Source organism: Zonotrichia albicollis, chromosome 21, assembly GCF_047830755.1.
Source record: "Zonotrichia albicollis isolate bZonAlb1 chromosome 21, bZonAlb1.hap1, whole genome shotgun sequence".
Classification (NCBI taxonomy): domain Eukaryota; kingdom Metazoa; phylum Chordata; class Aves; order Passeriformes; family Passerellidae; genus Zonotrichia; species Zonotrichia albicollis.
Window position 1 is genome coordinate 1,933,244 of NC_133839.1, and position 16,899 is coordinate 1,950,142.

General features: G+C 50.5%; 1 protein-coding gene across 13 annotated transcripts in view; it reads right to left on the reverse strand.

The window, feature by feature from the left end:
- Nucleotides 1-16,899, reverse strand: part of ZNF618 (zinc finger protein 618) — a 147,874-nt gene that overhangs the window by 53,835 nt on the left and 77,140 nt on the right. For 10 of the 13 annotated variants that reach the window (XM_074556420.1, XM_074556418.1, XM_074556422.1 and 7 more), the window contains exons 3-5: nucleotides 11,592-11,848; nucleotides 7,295-7,390; nucleotides 4,245-4,322 (exon numbers count right to left, since the gene is read on the reverse strand). In XM_074556420.1, coding sequence (XP_074412521.1) covers nucleotides 4,245-4,322; nucleotides 7,295-7,390; nucleotides 11,592-11,848 — 431 coding nt within the window. The remainder of the gene's footprint in view (nucleotides 1-4,244; nucleotides 4,323-7,294; nucleotides 7,391-11,591; nucleotides 11,849-16,899) is intronic. The other 3 variants (XM_074556423.1, XM_074556431.1, XM_074556429.1) reach the window with 1 other exon arrangement.

The window sequence follows — 16,899 nt, forward strand, 5'->3', positions numbered from 1 at the left end:
GAACGCGCGGCCCCTCCGCTCCAGCTGAACTCCAGCAGCAGAAGGAGCCGGGATCCTGCAGGGCTGCACAGCAGCTCACAAAGGAGCCTTTCAGCTCCACGACATAACTTTTTTGTTGGGTTCCTTCTTTATTTCATTTGTGAGTTTTGGGGAGGCAAAGGGGAAGGAACACAACCTTTTCCTTTGTTCCTCGGTGAAACATAGCGGGGAAGTTTCTTACCTACATTTCTGGTTCTTTGCAGAACCCTTACACGGGGATTTCCGTGCCTGGATCTCGGCTTTTGGGGGAAAGCAGAATGGGAACTTGTTCCTGCAGGGCAGCACGTCCTGAAGCAGAGCTGCCTCAGAATTCTGCAAACTGCCAGAGCACTCGCTGCCTGAATTCTCCAGCCAATGCTCAGCACCACAGGGAAGGCTCAATAAACAAAGAAAATGCTCTGTTTTATAACATAAACTCCCCTGCTTCTGAAGGCAGACAAGAAAAGAAATCAGCCTCAAGAACACGGGTCACCTCCAACGCAGCTTGTCTGCCACAGGGAGCTGGAGTGGAGGCAGGTGCAGCTATAAAAAAATCCAGAAAATTTCTCAAAAAAATGCTCATTGCAAAGAAGAATGTGATGTTGCCAGGGCGAAACTCTTCATGTGGAACTGAACAGCTCAAAGGATGAGAAAGACAGCAAGTTCTGCACAGGGCAAAACAAGCAGTGGATAAGGACAGATTGACTGCACGAGCAGAGAGGGTGACAGACCTTCCCCCTGCTGTAAGGCTCAGGTGGGCCCTGGACACAAAAAACAGCTCAGAAATAACCCAGATCAAAGCAAGGACAACTAGAGGCCCCCAAATGTTGCATTTTGTGGCACTGAGTGGTGACAGACAGGCTGATGACACAAATGTTTTGTTCTGCCACAAAGGTCCAAAGCAGATCAACACCAGTTTCTCTGCTCTCTCCTGGCCTGAGCCTTTTCTGTCTCCTGCTCTGTCACCTGCAGCACCACCCCAGGGCCCATTAGTGACACAGGAACCACACAGACAAGCAGAGAGCAGAGGGGTTGGGGTGTATCCTTCAGCAAATCACTAACAGCAGCTATTGCTGCTGGAATGGCCAAAAAACCTAAAGAGAAGAAAGGAGCCTCAGTTTGTTCTAGCTCCTCTGATGCTGAGCTGGGGAGTCTCCCAGGACTGGGAAAGATGTTACGTGACTGACGGGTGGCCAGACCTTGGGAAAACCATGGCTGGCACCATCCTGCCAAGAGGGAATCCAGGTTCTGCCACTGCAGTCCAGCTCCCCCCTTTCTGCCCAGCCAGAAAGAAATGACTGAAAGATTCAGGACTGGAGTTTCTGGCAGCTGAGAACGGCACGGGCTGGGCCAAGGGAGCTCACATTGCAGTGCTTCGAGGAAAGCAGCCCTGGGAGAGCTGGCTGCCAGTGCCCTGGCACTGGATCTGAGACACAGACTGGAGATCACTGGAGAACAGCAACGTGCAGTGTTGCGGTGTGTTGCAATGTCCTGTTTTACCTTCTCCCTTCCCCCTCGCCCCTCGCTGAGTGTGCCCTGTCAATCAGGCTAACATACCAGCAAGGCGTTGTGTGATAGGTGTCCCTAGTCCCTTGAGACCCTGCCCCTTCACCTGGTTGGTGGCTCACCTGTCCCCTCCCCTTCCCCTGCCCTGAGCTTAAAAGGTTAATGAGACCATGCGGCCTCATTCTGTTGGAGGAATTGTCCCGGTGCAGACCTCTGCACCCATGGAATAAACATCTGGATATAACCCTCCAGCAGAATCCACTCCTTCCTTCTCTTCACCATCGCCAGAAGCTCTCTCTCCTGAGGTAAACGGAGTCCTGACAAGCCTGGACTTGCGTCTTGTGCCCCGCTGCACTCTCCAGCAGCCAAGGTATCTCTGGGGTAAAGCACCACAGTGCTGCCTTTGGCCCAGCAGCGAGGGTCAGAACTGGCCCAGGCACCATCTAACTGGTTATATTGGGATTCATATTCCAATAGTGCAGGGTACATCCTCAGTGCAGCCATCCCACCATGTTATCCCACGTTTGTCCCCTGGGGCAGCACCAGCCCCTTCTCCTCTGTGAAGCCTTGGGGCAATAAAAGCATCTTTCACAAAAATCCCCTTCACTCCCGCAGTCTTCTGCCATCCCAGCACCATTCCTGGTCCAGTCCATGCACAGCTCACACTGGATAATACCACACAGGGCTTCCCTCCAAAAAATCCTTCCTTCTTTTTCCTACCCGTCCTTAACCTTTCACTGCAGGTTATTCCTCTGCAGCCAGGCACACTCTGCCCAGTGCCTCAGCTCCCCACTGCCAGAGCTGCATCATGTTTGCAGTTTCCTTCCTTGCTGAAGAGTGTAGATGAACAAATAACTCATTTGTATTTTTATTGTCTTAAAGCAATTTGAATGCACTTTAAATGTAACTACTACATGAATCCACTTACAGTAACATAAACCAACACTTTCTGAGTATCACAGATATAAATTCTGCTTCTCCATCACTGATGTGAGAATTAGTGATAAATTTCCACATTCAGAATTCTGAAAATTTTCATCTTCTGCAACTACACATGACAAAGACCTTGGAAGCAAAAGGTAAAGTCATGTCTCCACTGAGTTCATGTCAAAACTATGGATATCAAATGTACAGGTCTATGATGATGCACCCATATAATTTAATATATTGCTTAATTTTATTATCAAAATATAAATGAATACAAATTAATTAGATCACACACTAGGAGGTGACATCATACTAACAGAGTTCCTAAAATTCCAGCTGAATTAAAGATCCCATGGTGCTTGGGGAAGAGAAGTAAAATAAAAGCAACCCTTGTCCCACATTTAAATACTACAATTATTATTGCAAAATTGTTGCAATGCTGTGATGTAATGGTGAAGCATATCCCTGTTATTTTAGGTTTTTTTCCTTAAGCCTCAGAGTGAAGCTACTTGAAGCTACATTTAAAGGACTTTAAGGAATTTTGTTGGTATTTGGAAAAGAAATACCAGCATGGAAAAACAATTCTGTGTATCCTGAAGTACAGAGGCAGCTCTGTGATATTAAACAGCACACAAGGAATATGCAGCCATGCAATTAAGGATGTGTTATGAGACTGTGACAAACTCTGAACACTTCTCAGCTGTGCATGTGCTGACTTTTGAGAGTTTGAGCATTTAAAACTTGATATTAGCCTTCATTATTCCTGGATTTTCAACCACTGGTTACACCTGAGGAGCTAAAGCAGGTGCTCCTGCCAGCCTGGCACAGTGACTCCAGTGCTCACCTCAGGGACAGGAGACAAACCCAGAGAAAGGCTCAGGAGAAGCTGGTTTGCAGTCCCTGCTGTTCTGGTATTTCAGAGCTCCAAATCCTGCAAACTACACTTTGATTGAATAAACCACCTCAAACTTTCACATTTCTGCAATTAAGCAACATTGGATTGCTCAGTCTTACAGAAACCCCAGATCAAGCCACTCCTGACCAAGCATGAGACCTTTCACACACACAGTGCATTTGGGAAGTGACCTCAGCTGACAGCAGGGGCACAGGGGCAGCTCAAGGAGCATTTTGATTTGAACATAAAAATACAGCAGTCACAATGCCCATATCTGATTTATATCCTACCAGGCTGACTTCTCAGGGCTGGATGGAACTCCCAGCTGGGCAGGAGTACAGAGCACCTCAGGGAGATGCTACCACACTGCTGGCACTGGGACCTGCCAAGCAAAACTCTGTGATCTGAGCACACAGAGATGCCCCTCAACAGCCCTGGGCAGTAAATACTGCTCTGAACACAGGAGCTGCTCCTGACCTGGGGAGAAATATTGCTGGAGTTAAGAGCCACAAAGCTGAGACAGCCCCAACGTTTATCACTGGGCCCCTCTCAGTGGGAAGCCCAGAGAAGAATTACTGGTAGCCAGGGAAGCACCAGAGCAACCTTCAGGACCTTCCTGAAAATAGACCTAAAAACACAGAATATCCTGGAGGGGACTCTCCAGGACCATCCAGGTGTCCAGCCCCTGTCCCTGCCCAGACCCCACCCTGGGCACCCCTGGCAGCGCTGCCCAAAGGCTCCTGGAGCTCTGGCAGCCTCGGGGCCGTGCCCATTCCCTGGGCAGCCTGGGCAGTGCCAGCACCCTCTGGGGGCAGAGCCTTGCCCTGAGCTCCAGCCTGACCATCCCCTGAACCTGCATTATCCCAGGATTTCCGAGATTGCAGCAGGACTGAGATACCTCTGTGTGCTCGCACGTGGGTCTGGAAACAGTTGTAATACTTGTACTTCTTCCCACATATTCCACACTCGTAAGACCCTGAAAAACAAGAGAGAGAAGCACACATCAACATGAGAGATCAGGGAAAACAGCCTCCCTGCACACTGGTCCATAAACTGCGAGCAAAAGGGTGCACTTGACAGCAAAGTCATTTTTGGACTGTTCATGGAGATAAATGCAGGAAATCACTCTCCCAGACACTATTCTGTCTGTCAGCCTTATTTAAGATTCCTTGGCATATTACCCTGAACTTACATTTTCAGTGTATCTTTTTAACTTTGCTAACGTGAAAGGGCCCCTCTCAAAATAGCCTGACTTATAATTTTATAATAATGACTAATGTTTCCTATGGACAGAAATAACCTTGAATTACTTTTCAGTAAGTTCCTAGTAGCTGGGAAAAAATCCTTTTCAACTGAAAAAAGAAGGCAATATGTTATCATGAGGCCTGGAGTTTTCAAAATTTCTCAAGAAATGCACAATGTACAAATTTCCCAAGAAACCCACAGAGATTTGGTAAATATCCACCCTGAGGAAACCAAATAGATACAAATAGAACTTTTGCCCTTTTTAAGGAAAAGCACATGACCACAGTAGTCCCTCTTCTCAATTTGTGTCTCTAATTCCAGAAAACACACATCTGCAAACAGTCATTTGAAACGAAACCAGAGGAAAAGAGCTGGGAGAACCATTTGTAATGATGAAGTTATGCCATGAATTTAGACTCTTTTGTTATTGAACAGGCAGACAGAAATTTCCTTAGATGTGTTACTTGAGTTGATTCAATCTCTTTTTTTTCCTACTGGACTTTGCTGCACAGTCTATAAATTCACTTTCCAGGCTCTTATTTGCAGAATGCACTGCATTTCTTAACCGTCCACCAGAGCTGTGGGACTGGGATCCCCTTGGTGCTCTTTGGAGAGGGTGAGAGCATCACTTGACTGAAGAGGAGGTGGGAGAAAAAAGGGCTGAATTAATTTGGTATGAATGCAGAATTTCATTTCCATGCACTTTTCCTCACACAACCTTGAAACAATCTTTTCCTGACCATGCCAAACAGCAAAACTCAGGGAGGAGCCCCAAACAAGAACAAAACCATTGACACACACCCAGATAAACATTCCCAAATGCATTTCACAGCAATACTCACCTGGAGCTACTCAAAGTGAGCTCTAGCCAGGAACTAGCCAGGATGCTGTCTGAACACACAATGCTCATTGTCCTTTTTCCCCTTCCCATGTCCCATTCTTATATTTTGGGAAGAAAACACCCCCCTGAGAGTGTCAGAGCCCTGAACTCCCTGCCCATCACTGATAGCACCACCTGGGGCTGTGTCCTGGGCTGGGGAGGCTCCTTTGTCACTGATGCTGAAAGAGGCCACTCGTCACAGTCCGATACACCGGAGTACCCAGCTGAAAAAATGCTCCCATACTCTGATAGCGCAGGCACTTGGCTGTATCTGATCTGCTCCAGAGCATTTTTATTATCACAGCTCACTGTATTTTATAAAGATATCAGCTGTGGGACAGTCACCACCTGTGGTCACTCCTCACAGGCTGCCTGGTGAAACCTGGGCTGTCAGCAGGTCAGCAGCGTCTGCCAGCCCTCACTCACTCCCATGCTCAAGGACTGATTCTTTTCACCACCAACCTCCACAATTCTCTTATGAAACTCTTGGAGCTGGAGCCCCAAAGCAGCAGATGAGAGCACTCACCGTGCCCTGGGCCCTGCAAACAGGAGCCCTGAGCACAGCTGAGGTTCAGCTGAACCAACAGCAGGATGTCACTGATGCCCACTCACATCCCAGCAGTGCTGGCTGCACATGGAGCACTGGGAAGAGTGGGAATGGCTCCAGAGGAGGCTACTGAGTTAATCACAGGGCTGGAGCCCTCAGAGCCCCTGCCAGGGCCTGAAGGGGCTCCAGGAGAGCTGGAGAGGGACTGGGGACAAGGGATGGAGGGACAGGACACAGGGAATGGCTCCCACTGCCAGGGCAGGGATGGATGGGATATTGGGAATCAGGAATTGTTCCCTGTGAGGGTGGGCAGGCCCTGGCACAGGGTGCCCAGAGCAGCTGGGGCTGCCCCTGGATCCCTGGCAGTGCCCAAGGCCAGGCTGGGCAGGGCTGGGAGCAGCCTGGGACAGTGGGAGGTGTCCCTGCCATGGCAGGTCCCTTCCAGCCCAAAGCATTGTGATTCTGTGAGTTGGTGCAAACAGGTCAAAAACAGTGAGGGGCTCTAGGCTGAATTTTCTTTTCCATTTTTACTGTATTTCCTACTTCCTCTGGAGACAGTCTATGGCACAGAAATGCACTGTGCAGCTCTCCAAGAAGGTCAGCTGTGCAGGTAACTGTGCAGTGCCTTCCCTCTGCACTGTGAACCCAAGCAGGGGCTGCAGCCCTCGTGCAGGGGCTGTGCTGGACACCAGGGGCAGGAGCTGAGGGACCATGTGTGCCAGGCCAGGGCTTCTGTGCAGGTGTCCTGGGGCTGCCAGGTGTCAAGTGGAACCCAGGGAAGGTTGGATTCAACTTTAAGGGGGACACCTGCACTCACCCTCTTCCCACAGGTGGTAGAGCAGTGGCCCAGGAGCACAGGGACTTGGGGAGGGTGTGAGGGAGCTGTGTTACAGACCTGAGGCAGAGACACAGCTCAGCAGCCACAGCTGTGTGCTCAGCTCACCACAGGCCCTTATGTTAGAGAAAGGAGGGGTGACTTGCCAAAAAAAATGGGTTGTTAGAGGGGAGGAAAGGTGAAGAGGAGGAAGAAGGACATCACTGTGTGTTAAGGCCTTGCAGAGAACATGCCCAGGTGGCCTTGGACACCAGCAGTGAGGTCCTTGTCACTCAGGGTGTGTCATGCAGGTGGGGAAGGTTTGGGGTTAGTTGGTGCACTCGGGTGGGCCAGGCTTTTCCTGAGCCTTGCACCTGGAATCTGGGCAATGCACCCATTGCTTCCAGAGCTTCCTTTGCTCCCTGAGCCCTGGTTAGACTTTCACACCCTTCCATCACATACCGGACGTGTATCTCAATGCATGGTCAAAAATCCAGGTCCCTGAATATCGATTTCGTGTATATCCAACGGAAGAGTCACGTTCCACTGCTTTTCCATCTAAATTGTGCAAAAAGAAATCAGAAAAAAGCCCTTAAAGTGGATGCATTTCCAAGGAATAATGATGGCTGAAGCCTATTAAAAATTTCCAAGACCCATCTGTCCCTGTGGCTTCCTGACAAGATGTCAGAGGTCTCACAGAATTTCTTAAGGCTTCTGCAGTACTATTTTACCTCACCAGGGAGAATCCAAAGTGCTCTTGAATTTCATATGCTGAGCAGCTCAGCAAGTGAAATATCAGCACCATGGCATGAACCCAATGTGTGCATGGGAGGTGGACAGAGAGGCTCAGAGCAGAAGGATTCTCTCTTCACTCTGTCTCAGAAACATTTCTGATTTAATGCATTACTGGAAAAGTCCTCTCCAAAATGTTCCTTGTAAAGCACCAGATTGGGAGAGCAGATTGAGAGCTTAAGGAGTCTTGTATCAAACTTCTGATCAGCTCACAGATAACTCAGCCTTCCAGGACACAAATACTGATCTGATGCTATTCCCAACAGGAGGAAATGATCCACATGTGATAAACAGTCTCCCCCTCTTTCTCCCCAGTTACAACACAAGTGCCTTTGCTTTTCCTCTCCTCTCCAGAAAGCTCCATGGGACTTCTGTGCCTGTCTGCCCTGACTTCCCTGCCCTGAGAAGGATCCATGTGCTGTGGCTGTTCAAGTGCCCCTGGCCTGAGGTCAGCACGTGAATCTTGCCAGAAGAAAGAAGTGAAGAACAGGGAATGTGGCACCCCTGAGCTGTGCAGGGCAGGAACCCCCACCCCAGGGCTGGGACACCCGGGGTACCCTGGGGGTGCAGGGGATCCACAGCAGCTGCAGCTGACAGGAGCCAGCTGAGAGCCAACCTCTCCTCTTGGGATGCCAGAGAGGGACCCCACAGGACTGAAAGACTTCTGTGGAAAAGCAGCTGAAAGGAAAATGGCCCAAACCCACCAACAGCTCTTTGGCTGGGGACTGTGGCCACTGTCCCCAACCATCCCACCCAGTACAGCCCCTTCCATCCCCCACAGGGTTTGGGATGCTCCACATGGATGGAGGCAAAGTCTGGAGTGCTGGGAAAGACAGGAGCTGGTGCAAACAGGAGGCAAAAAACACAAGGCCTGGTTTGATGTAAACACTGCAATGAATAGCAGCAACTGAGCTGGGAATCCCTTTTGTAAATTGCTCCAAGTAACAACTAAAATATAAATAGAGCAGATGTGTGACTCAGAAAAGAGACGTAAATCTTGTAATGTGCATTTCAGCCACGTCCCAAGGCTGAGCCCTGCAGGAAAACTGTCACTTGGAGCCACATGTGCCCCTCAGCACCCTGGTCCCAGCTCAGACACATCCCCCGTTTAACCAACTGTCCCCAGCACCCCCTGAAGGGAGACAGGCTGGGGGTTGGCAATTCCACACAGGAGAGGGGTTCATTCACTCCTCCGTCACCACTTCATCAGGATTTGCTATTAAAACAACCCTTTTCAACACCTCCAGTCTCAGCTGCCCCAATGAAGGTGAATAAAATCCTACCAAAGCCTTGCCTGTCTGCATGGAGGAGGGGATTCAGAGCCAGGGCAAGGACAGCTCCTGGAAGTGCTGGGAGCAGCAGCAGAGTCACAAAGCCTTTGCTCCAGAGGCAGGAGGCACCAGCAGCATCAGCAGGTCACACTTCTGGGCTGCAGCAGCTGGAATGGCCAGTGAAGAGCTGGAATGGCCAGTGAAGAGCTGGAATGGCCAGTGAAGAGATGGAATGACCAGTGAAGAGCTGGAATGGCCAGTGGGGCAGCTGGAATGGCCAGTGAATAGCTGGAATGGCCAGTGAAGAGCTGGAATGGTCAGTGAAGAGCTGGAATGGCCAGTGGGGCAGCTGGAATGGCCAGTGAAGAGCTGGAATGGCCAGTGAAGAGATGGAATGACCAGTGAATAGCTGGAATGGCCAGTGAAGAGCTGGAATGGCCAGTGAAGAGATGGAATGGCCAGTGAAGAGCTGGAATGGCCAGTGGGGCAGCTGGAATGGTCAGTGGGGCAGTGGCACATGAGGCACATTCCTGGTGTGAGGTAGCCTGGGGTGTGCAGAGATGGGCACAGTGCCTGTGTGTGATGCCACGGGGGACAGAGCTCAGCAAACACAAGGAGCTGGGCACCACGGGCTGTGCACACAGCACAGGACCCAATGGCCAGACAGAAGTTACTCAGAGCCACTTCCCCAAAAACGAGGGCCAGGTCAATGGCAGACAGGGGCACCTCCAGGGCTCTGTTCACAAAGGAATTGGCACCAACCCCATCACCTCCACACCAAACTGCCTTCAAAGAAGCCCAGGCTTTACAATGACCAATACAACATGTGTTCCACTAGCCTTCAACCACCACTTGTGACTGGTCAGTTAATCTGTCCCTCTCCCCACAGTGTCCACACATTGTGAGTGTCCCTTCACACCAGTCTGTCCCCAACACTCCACAGGGAAAACACACAATCACAGAACCATGGAACAGCCCGAACTAAAGGGACCCACCAGGATCCCCCAGCCCAGCCCCTGTCCCTGCCCAGCCCCCCCAGCAGCCCCAGCCTGGGCACCCCTGGCAGCGCTGCCCAAAGGCTCCTGGAGCTCTGGCAGCCTCGGGGCCGTGCCCATTCCCTGGGCAGCCTGGGCAGTGCCAGCACCCTCTGGGGGCAGAGCCTTGCCCTGAGCTCCAGCCTGAGCTGCCCTGGCCCAGCCCCAGCCGTGCCCTGGCTGCTGTCACAGAGCAGAGATCAGAGCTGCCCCTTGCAAGGAGTTGCAATCCCTGCTGAGCTCTGCCCTCGCTGCTCTGCTGCAGCTGAACAATCCCAGTGCCTTCAGCAGCTCCTCACTGCCTTTCCCTCCAGTCCACCCAAGTCAGCCAAGAGCAAAAGCCCCCTCCCCACTGCACAGCCAAGCTCAGCTGGAAACCAGCACTGCCAGGGGACACTGACTGCAGAGCAGCTGCTGCTGCCCAGCCAGGAGCTGTGGGGAGAAGAGGGTCCTGTGGGACAGACACCCAAGCTGCAGATGCTTTCTCCAAGGGCTGGTGGCCTTGGCTGGAGGAGAAGCTCCCATTGCTGCCTATCAGTCATAGCCCCACCTCTCCCTCCCAGGGCAGCAGCAATCAAGCTTTGCCCATGTAAGGATCAAGAGTTGCAGAAGCACAAAAACTCTGAAGATACACAGAGTATTTCTTCCAAATTGTAAAGTCTTCATGTCAGAAATAGTTCTGGACTTCTTAGGCTTTCCCTAGACCTGCACAGACAGCACTGACCTCCTGCCCTGCTGTTCTTAGTGGCTGTCCTGTGGTGGAAAGGAGGACAGGAAGAACAACGATGCTTCTGAGACCATCACCAGCTAAGGACATCTCCTGGGTTTCCTTCCAGCAGTAATGATAATGTTGATAATGATCAACAAAACCCAGGAGGAAATCCAACATCAATTCCTCTTTTCTCTCCTCCTGCAGGACAAACCAACCCCAAGTGCAATGCTGGCAGCTCAAATCAGCCTTCTCCTGAGTCCCTTAAAGGACACCTGGTCCAATTGCTCTTCCTTTTTATTCGCAAGTGTCTTTGGATCTCAGAGACACTGCAGGGACCTGCTCCAGGCCAGGGACAACAGAGACAGGGCAAGAGCAGTGCCTTGCCAGGTTCCCACAGGAAGCCCCTTCCCTGGAGCAGGAGGAGAGGACAGTTTGATGTTCACAGAAAAAAGCAAAAGCTTCTTCTCATCACAGCAGGAGGTGGGGTGGGGACAGGAAGCACTGTTTTGAACAGGGCACACCACAGCCAGCCCAGAGTCAAAAGTATTCCCACAACTGAGAAGTGATCAGGAAAACAAACAAACAGCAATCTGTAAAGCCTGCTCTTGAGCTCAGACTCATTTACTGAAAGCATCCACACTCCTCAGAGCAACCTTCCTCAAAACATGCCGTCAGGTTCTCAGGCTTTCCTTTCCAAGTTCCTCATCTGTGTCACACACACCCCCAGCTCACCAGGTGCTGCAGGTGACTGATGGGCAAGTCCCTGAACATGCCAAAAGAAGAGAGGGAGCTTTTTGTTTCAGATCTTGGCTGAGCCTTTAGGGGCAGCCAGATGCAAACAGACACAGAAGGTCAATAATCCTGAGCCAGGACCCAAGACTGATGGAGCTGAGAGTCCAGAGCCTCCCCCTGTCCCCAGAGCCCCTGAGGGATGGTGGCCCGAGCCTCACCGAGCGTCTGCTGGTTGCGCACGCCGCCGATGACCACGCAGATCTCCGCAGGCACGTCCCCCGGCCCATCCTTGATGTTCTTCTTGGAATCTTTGGTGTCATCCTGCCAGATCACCTCCTCGATGTAGTCATCTGGTACCTCTGTCTTCACTTTCACCTCAGTCATCATTCCAGCCTCTTCACTGGGCGAGGACTGAGATGTCACCGAGTCGGAGCCCTCGGCTTTGGGGCTCTGCGGGCTCCTCTTCAAACACTCCCTGAGGGGGAAAGAGAGAAGACAATGTGAATCCTCAATGGCAAATGCTCTTTTTGTCATCACCAGGACCTAATTCAAGGTGCTCTGGTTTATGCAGGTTACTTAAAAAGAAGTATATTAATGTATGTCTGCCATACATGATAAGTAATTAAAATTTAACTGGACAAAAGTGGTAAAATTATTTGCTAGTAATGAAAATAACCTTAATCATCACAAACAACAGTAGTGCTCATAAACACACTGGACCCCTAAAGAAGAGCACAGAACTTGCCGTGGTTGCCAGCAGGCCACGGGCACAGCTCCAGCAGTTCTGCCTGCAGGTGTTTTGCCAACACAAGTCCATACACACAAAGCCATATTCTCTGTGGCACTTGGGGACATGGGTCACTGCTGGACCTGGCACTGCTGAATTCAGTTTGATTTGATGATCTCCAAGATCTTTTCCAACCTAAACTAGTCTATGATTCCCTGACATTTTTAATTTGGAGCAATCTCCACCCTCCATCGCATCCTCTCTTTTATCCCTTCAAGCAACCTGACATGCCCTGGTATTCAGAGGCTTTACTGAACATACACAGTGCTGATCAAAGGGGATCATCTGGAGGATGAGGATATTTAGGGAAACTACCACATTATGGACAGATACAATTGTTTGGGATGACAGGGAGAGCCTGATAGAGGGGGAAAGGCAGAGGGGCTCCACTCTGCTCAGACCAGGTTAAAGAGCATGTGTTTTCATCTGGAAAGAAGAGCTGGGGATTTCTGGGAGAAAACAATCTAAAATATTCAAAACTCTTTAAGAAAAGGAAACTGGACACCTCAAGGCTGTAAAACAACATTATCAGGTGCTGTGTTGGGAAAAGGCAAAGGGGGCGTGAGCCCACTAGAGAAGGATGTGGAAATAAGCCAGTGGAGCTCCTTTAGCAGCACTCATTATGGACCCCCAATTTTTTATACTGGTTATTAATACACTCCACCATGCAATACAAAGATAAAATAATTGCTGGTTCAGTTTGTACAGAAATCAGAACTAAATATATAATGGCTCAGACTAGCTAGAAACAGAAACCACTGTGACATATTTAGAGTCATGTAAACACTGGGAACAGCCAAAGGCATTTGAAAATGTTTTAAGCAGAAGTAACAAAATAAAATGAAAAATAGGCTGAACTTATAGATGATCATTAGATTGTGCAACAGTGACAGTGAAAAAAAAAACATTTTTTGGAACATCATAAAGTTTGTCAGGGCAAAGTATGAATTACAGTGTTAGAGAATTACACAACTGTCAGTGGGTTCTGACACAGATCATGGAGCTTGCAGAGGAACCAGGATGGTGCAACTGGAGGTGAAAGTGTGGAGCTCCTGGGAGGTCAGGATGAGGGGAGCAGAGGAACAGAGAGAACAATCCTCCAGTAATTACTGCCCAACCTCCCACACAGACATGGAGTCACTATTTCAAACTGGGTCAGGCACATCCTATTGCCAGAGATTTTATTATTCATCCCTTCATTCTCATTATGGAATGAAATGTACAATTAATAGCCCCAAACAGAGAGAATTAGCCTTGACCTGCCTTCCCACTCATTTCCTGCCTTCTCACATATACTCCCCCCTGCCATGCTCCCAAAATCATACAGGGCTCTTACAAGTGAGAAAGATGGATTGAGACAGAGAAGATGTGGTTGAGATCCAGACAGGCTTTATGGTAATATTATTGGGTGTGCCACAGGCCCATCCATCTCAGCCACCAGGGCATGGCTCAGCACCCTTCCAAGGGAAGGCAGTGAGCACAGAATACTCAGGGATCAGCAAAGCGTGGGATTGATTGCAGATCAATCAAACCCAGAGGGTGTGAAATGCAAAACACTGATAAAGGCAACAGTAAGGTAGATAGGAAAATGTTTCCTTCCTCATTGAGGGCTGTGGAGGAAGATCAAAGGCAGCCAGGGCAGTTCCCTGGGAGGCTGCAGGTGGGAGAGGCAGTGAGAGCTCAGTTATCCATGGCACAGCCAGGGACCTGCCAGTCCTGGGCAAAGCAACAGGAAAATCCAGGCATGAGCCAAGTGATCTGGGATTAGAGCTGATACCAGTGAGACTGAGGCTAGAGCCCTCTGAGGAGATTATAAAAGGGGCGAGGATACAAGGACTTTCTGATGATGCCAGCTTTGCATGGGTCACATTCAAACACAAACCAAATCAGCAACAGGCCCTGTGCTGCAAGGCAAAGCTGTTCTCCATGTGCACTGCTCCTGAATAGAGAGGCATTTCCACAGGACTCCTGGAATGGTTGATGTGGTATAGATTTATTCATGCTCTGGAATTAAATTAACCACCACTGTAGCTAAAAATGATGGGTGGAGCCATGGATGGTTGGAGAGCAAAGCTGTGAACAGGACACTCCACCAGTGGATCCCTCTCTCCACAGCTGGCTGTGCCCAAGACCAGTGGCTGCAGCACAGTCAGACAAGTCCAGGACTGGGGATGCACCCACATGGTACTGCAGCCACAGAGAGCCACGCTCTGAGCTGAAGGAATGACCACATTTTCGGTTCAGGTGCCCAAGATGGAAGGAAGAGATCATTTTCTCCCTGTCTGAAGCTGTGGTGAAGTCACTGCCCATGTGCTGCAGACACAGTGAGCAGCTTCAGGTTTCAGAGGTGATCAGGAAAGCTGAAGAGGTTCCAAAATGCAGCACTGAACTGGTTCAAGACTGGGAAGAGACACTTTATGACTCTGTGAGACCAAACTGCTCCAGTCTGTTTCTCACACCAGAAGGAAAACTAGAAGATTATTTGATTGCATCATCTTCATAGGGAGAAAATACTGTCTTGTCTTGGCAGGGAAGAGCTGAGTGCAAACTCATTGCTGGAAGCTGGAACCAGCTGAAATGAGGTCCCTGGGCTCAGTACAGACGTGCACTGGCCACACTTGGTCTGGAGCTGAGGAATATATAAATTATCAGGCCAGACCAATGGACCCTCAGAACCTTTTCCCCTCATGCACGCTGATTCTGTGGATCCAGCTCTGCCAAGAAAGGAACTTCCCAGCTGGAATGTCTGCTCCTGGGTGGGACCTAACCCTGCAAATACTAACTGACAGCAATTCATTGCCCCATATGTTCTAACTCTGAGCAGATACCTGATGTGCAGAAGGACACACCCCAAATACTTCAGCACCTTTCTTCTACATGATTCCACGGCTCACAAGCCATGAGAGGAGCCTGCTGTTCCCCTCAAACACAAGTGAAACCATAAAACCAGCAGCACTGACACTCCTGGGAGCAGGGCTGAGCTCTCCAAAAGCCACTTGGTGCCTTAGCTGGGGCTGCACAGCTTTGCAGAGGAGGAGGAGGAGGCAGCAGTGGTGGAATCCAGCTCTCCCAGCAGGAGCAAGCATCACTTTCTTGTGGTCCCTGTGAAATCCAGGTCGTGCTTCTGTGGCTAGAGCAGAACCAGGACCAGTCAGCTCAGTTGCTAAATGGGATATAAATGTTCCCAAGGGTCCAGAGGAGAGCTGGGCTCAGGGATTGATCCTCATGGCACAGCAGGTCGAGTCTGAAGCCTCCTGGTTAGGCTGGGGAAAGAGTACCAACATCCCAGAGCAAAGCAGGAAGGAAAAGGAAGCCACTGACACTGGAAAGCTTCAGGCAGGGTGGAAAGGGGGACGTGCACAGCCCCAGCAGGACTGGTTTTCCTTGGAAGAGAGGAGCCATCACAGCCTCCACCACACACAGCCTCAACCCACACATGCACTGAGCCAGGGGAGGTGACCCAGGGAAGCTTCAAGCTTCATTTCATTCCCACTCCTTTGGTCCTTGCATCAGCCCTTGCAAGCCCATGATGCTGCACTTGCTCAGTGTTGTGCTGAATTTTTACCTCCCCTGCTACTGAGCAGCACAAAGAACCTCCACTTGGAGATGAGGATAAAGCAGCAGGAGATCTGGGACATTCTTGTTCTCCAGAAATTCCCCAAGAGACACAGGGGAGACAGGGAACATCCTGCCTGGGGGAGGGAAGACATCAGGCCTGGTTCTGCCACTCCTGTGCCATGGCAGCTCTTCTGGAGCTGAGGCACAACTGCTGGGAAGGCTCAGAAAGGGGATGAGCAACACCAGGAGTGAATTTTCAGTTTTGCAGCTCCCAAGGCTCCAAGCAGGTGTCACAGGTTTGGGTGAGGGCACGGAGGGAAAAGAACTCAAAGCTTTCAGGGTGTCAGGTAAGTTCAGTGTCAGTCCTGGGGGCAGAAGGACTCCCCAGTGTGACCCAGGCAGTGCCCACGTCCCTGTGCCCACACAGAGACATGTGCCAGCTGCCAGATCCCTGCAGGGCACTGCTGGGGCCACACTGGGACCAGTGATGGCCAGAGCCTCCACTTGGTGGAGACAGCAGTGCACAGGAGCCAAGGGAGAACCTACCAGAGTCACCTCCCACTGCCAGGTCCCCAGGCCACCCTCTCCTGGTGGCTCTGAGCTCCATCCCCAGCCTCATGCCACCACCCTTCTGCAGGAAACAATGCAGGTTTAGTGTTCAGTGTGGCCTTCCACCTCCCTCTGCAGGTCCAACCTGCATTCAAACATCCATGGGCTGCTGTTCCCTGGGAAGAGAATATTCCTGCTCTCCAAACACAGCACAAAAACTGCTTGGAGCCATCAGAGGAGCAGAGTGCCCAGGCAGAGCTGGCTTAAACCCCATCTCCTTCCACAGGGGGATCTAACTTCTTCTCTAGGGCTTTGCCCCTTCCTGGGAAATACCAACCTCCTTCACTGTTCCATGCCCTGTTTTGACTGAGCTGTGGGCCCTGGCAATCCAAGAGGCTCTTCCATGCTGAGGAGAGGAGGCAGAAGCCTTGGGATCCCAGTGCTCACTACACTGCCTGGCTGCTCCTACAGGTGAGGTCCTGTTCCACTTCCCAGAACAGACTCTGTGATTTCCAACATGAAAGAGGCAAACAGACATTGCACTTGCATGTATCACTGCTCTCACTAAGTAGGCCACACAGCCAATTACTGTAATACCAGCTCTGCCATCTCACAATGCTCATTTCAACATT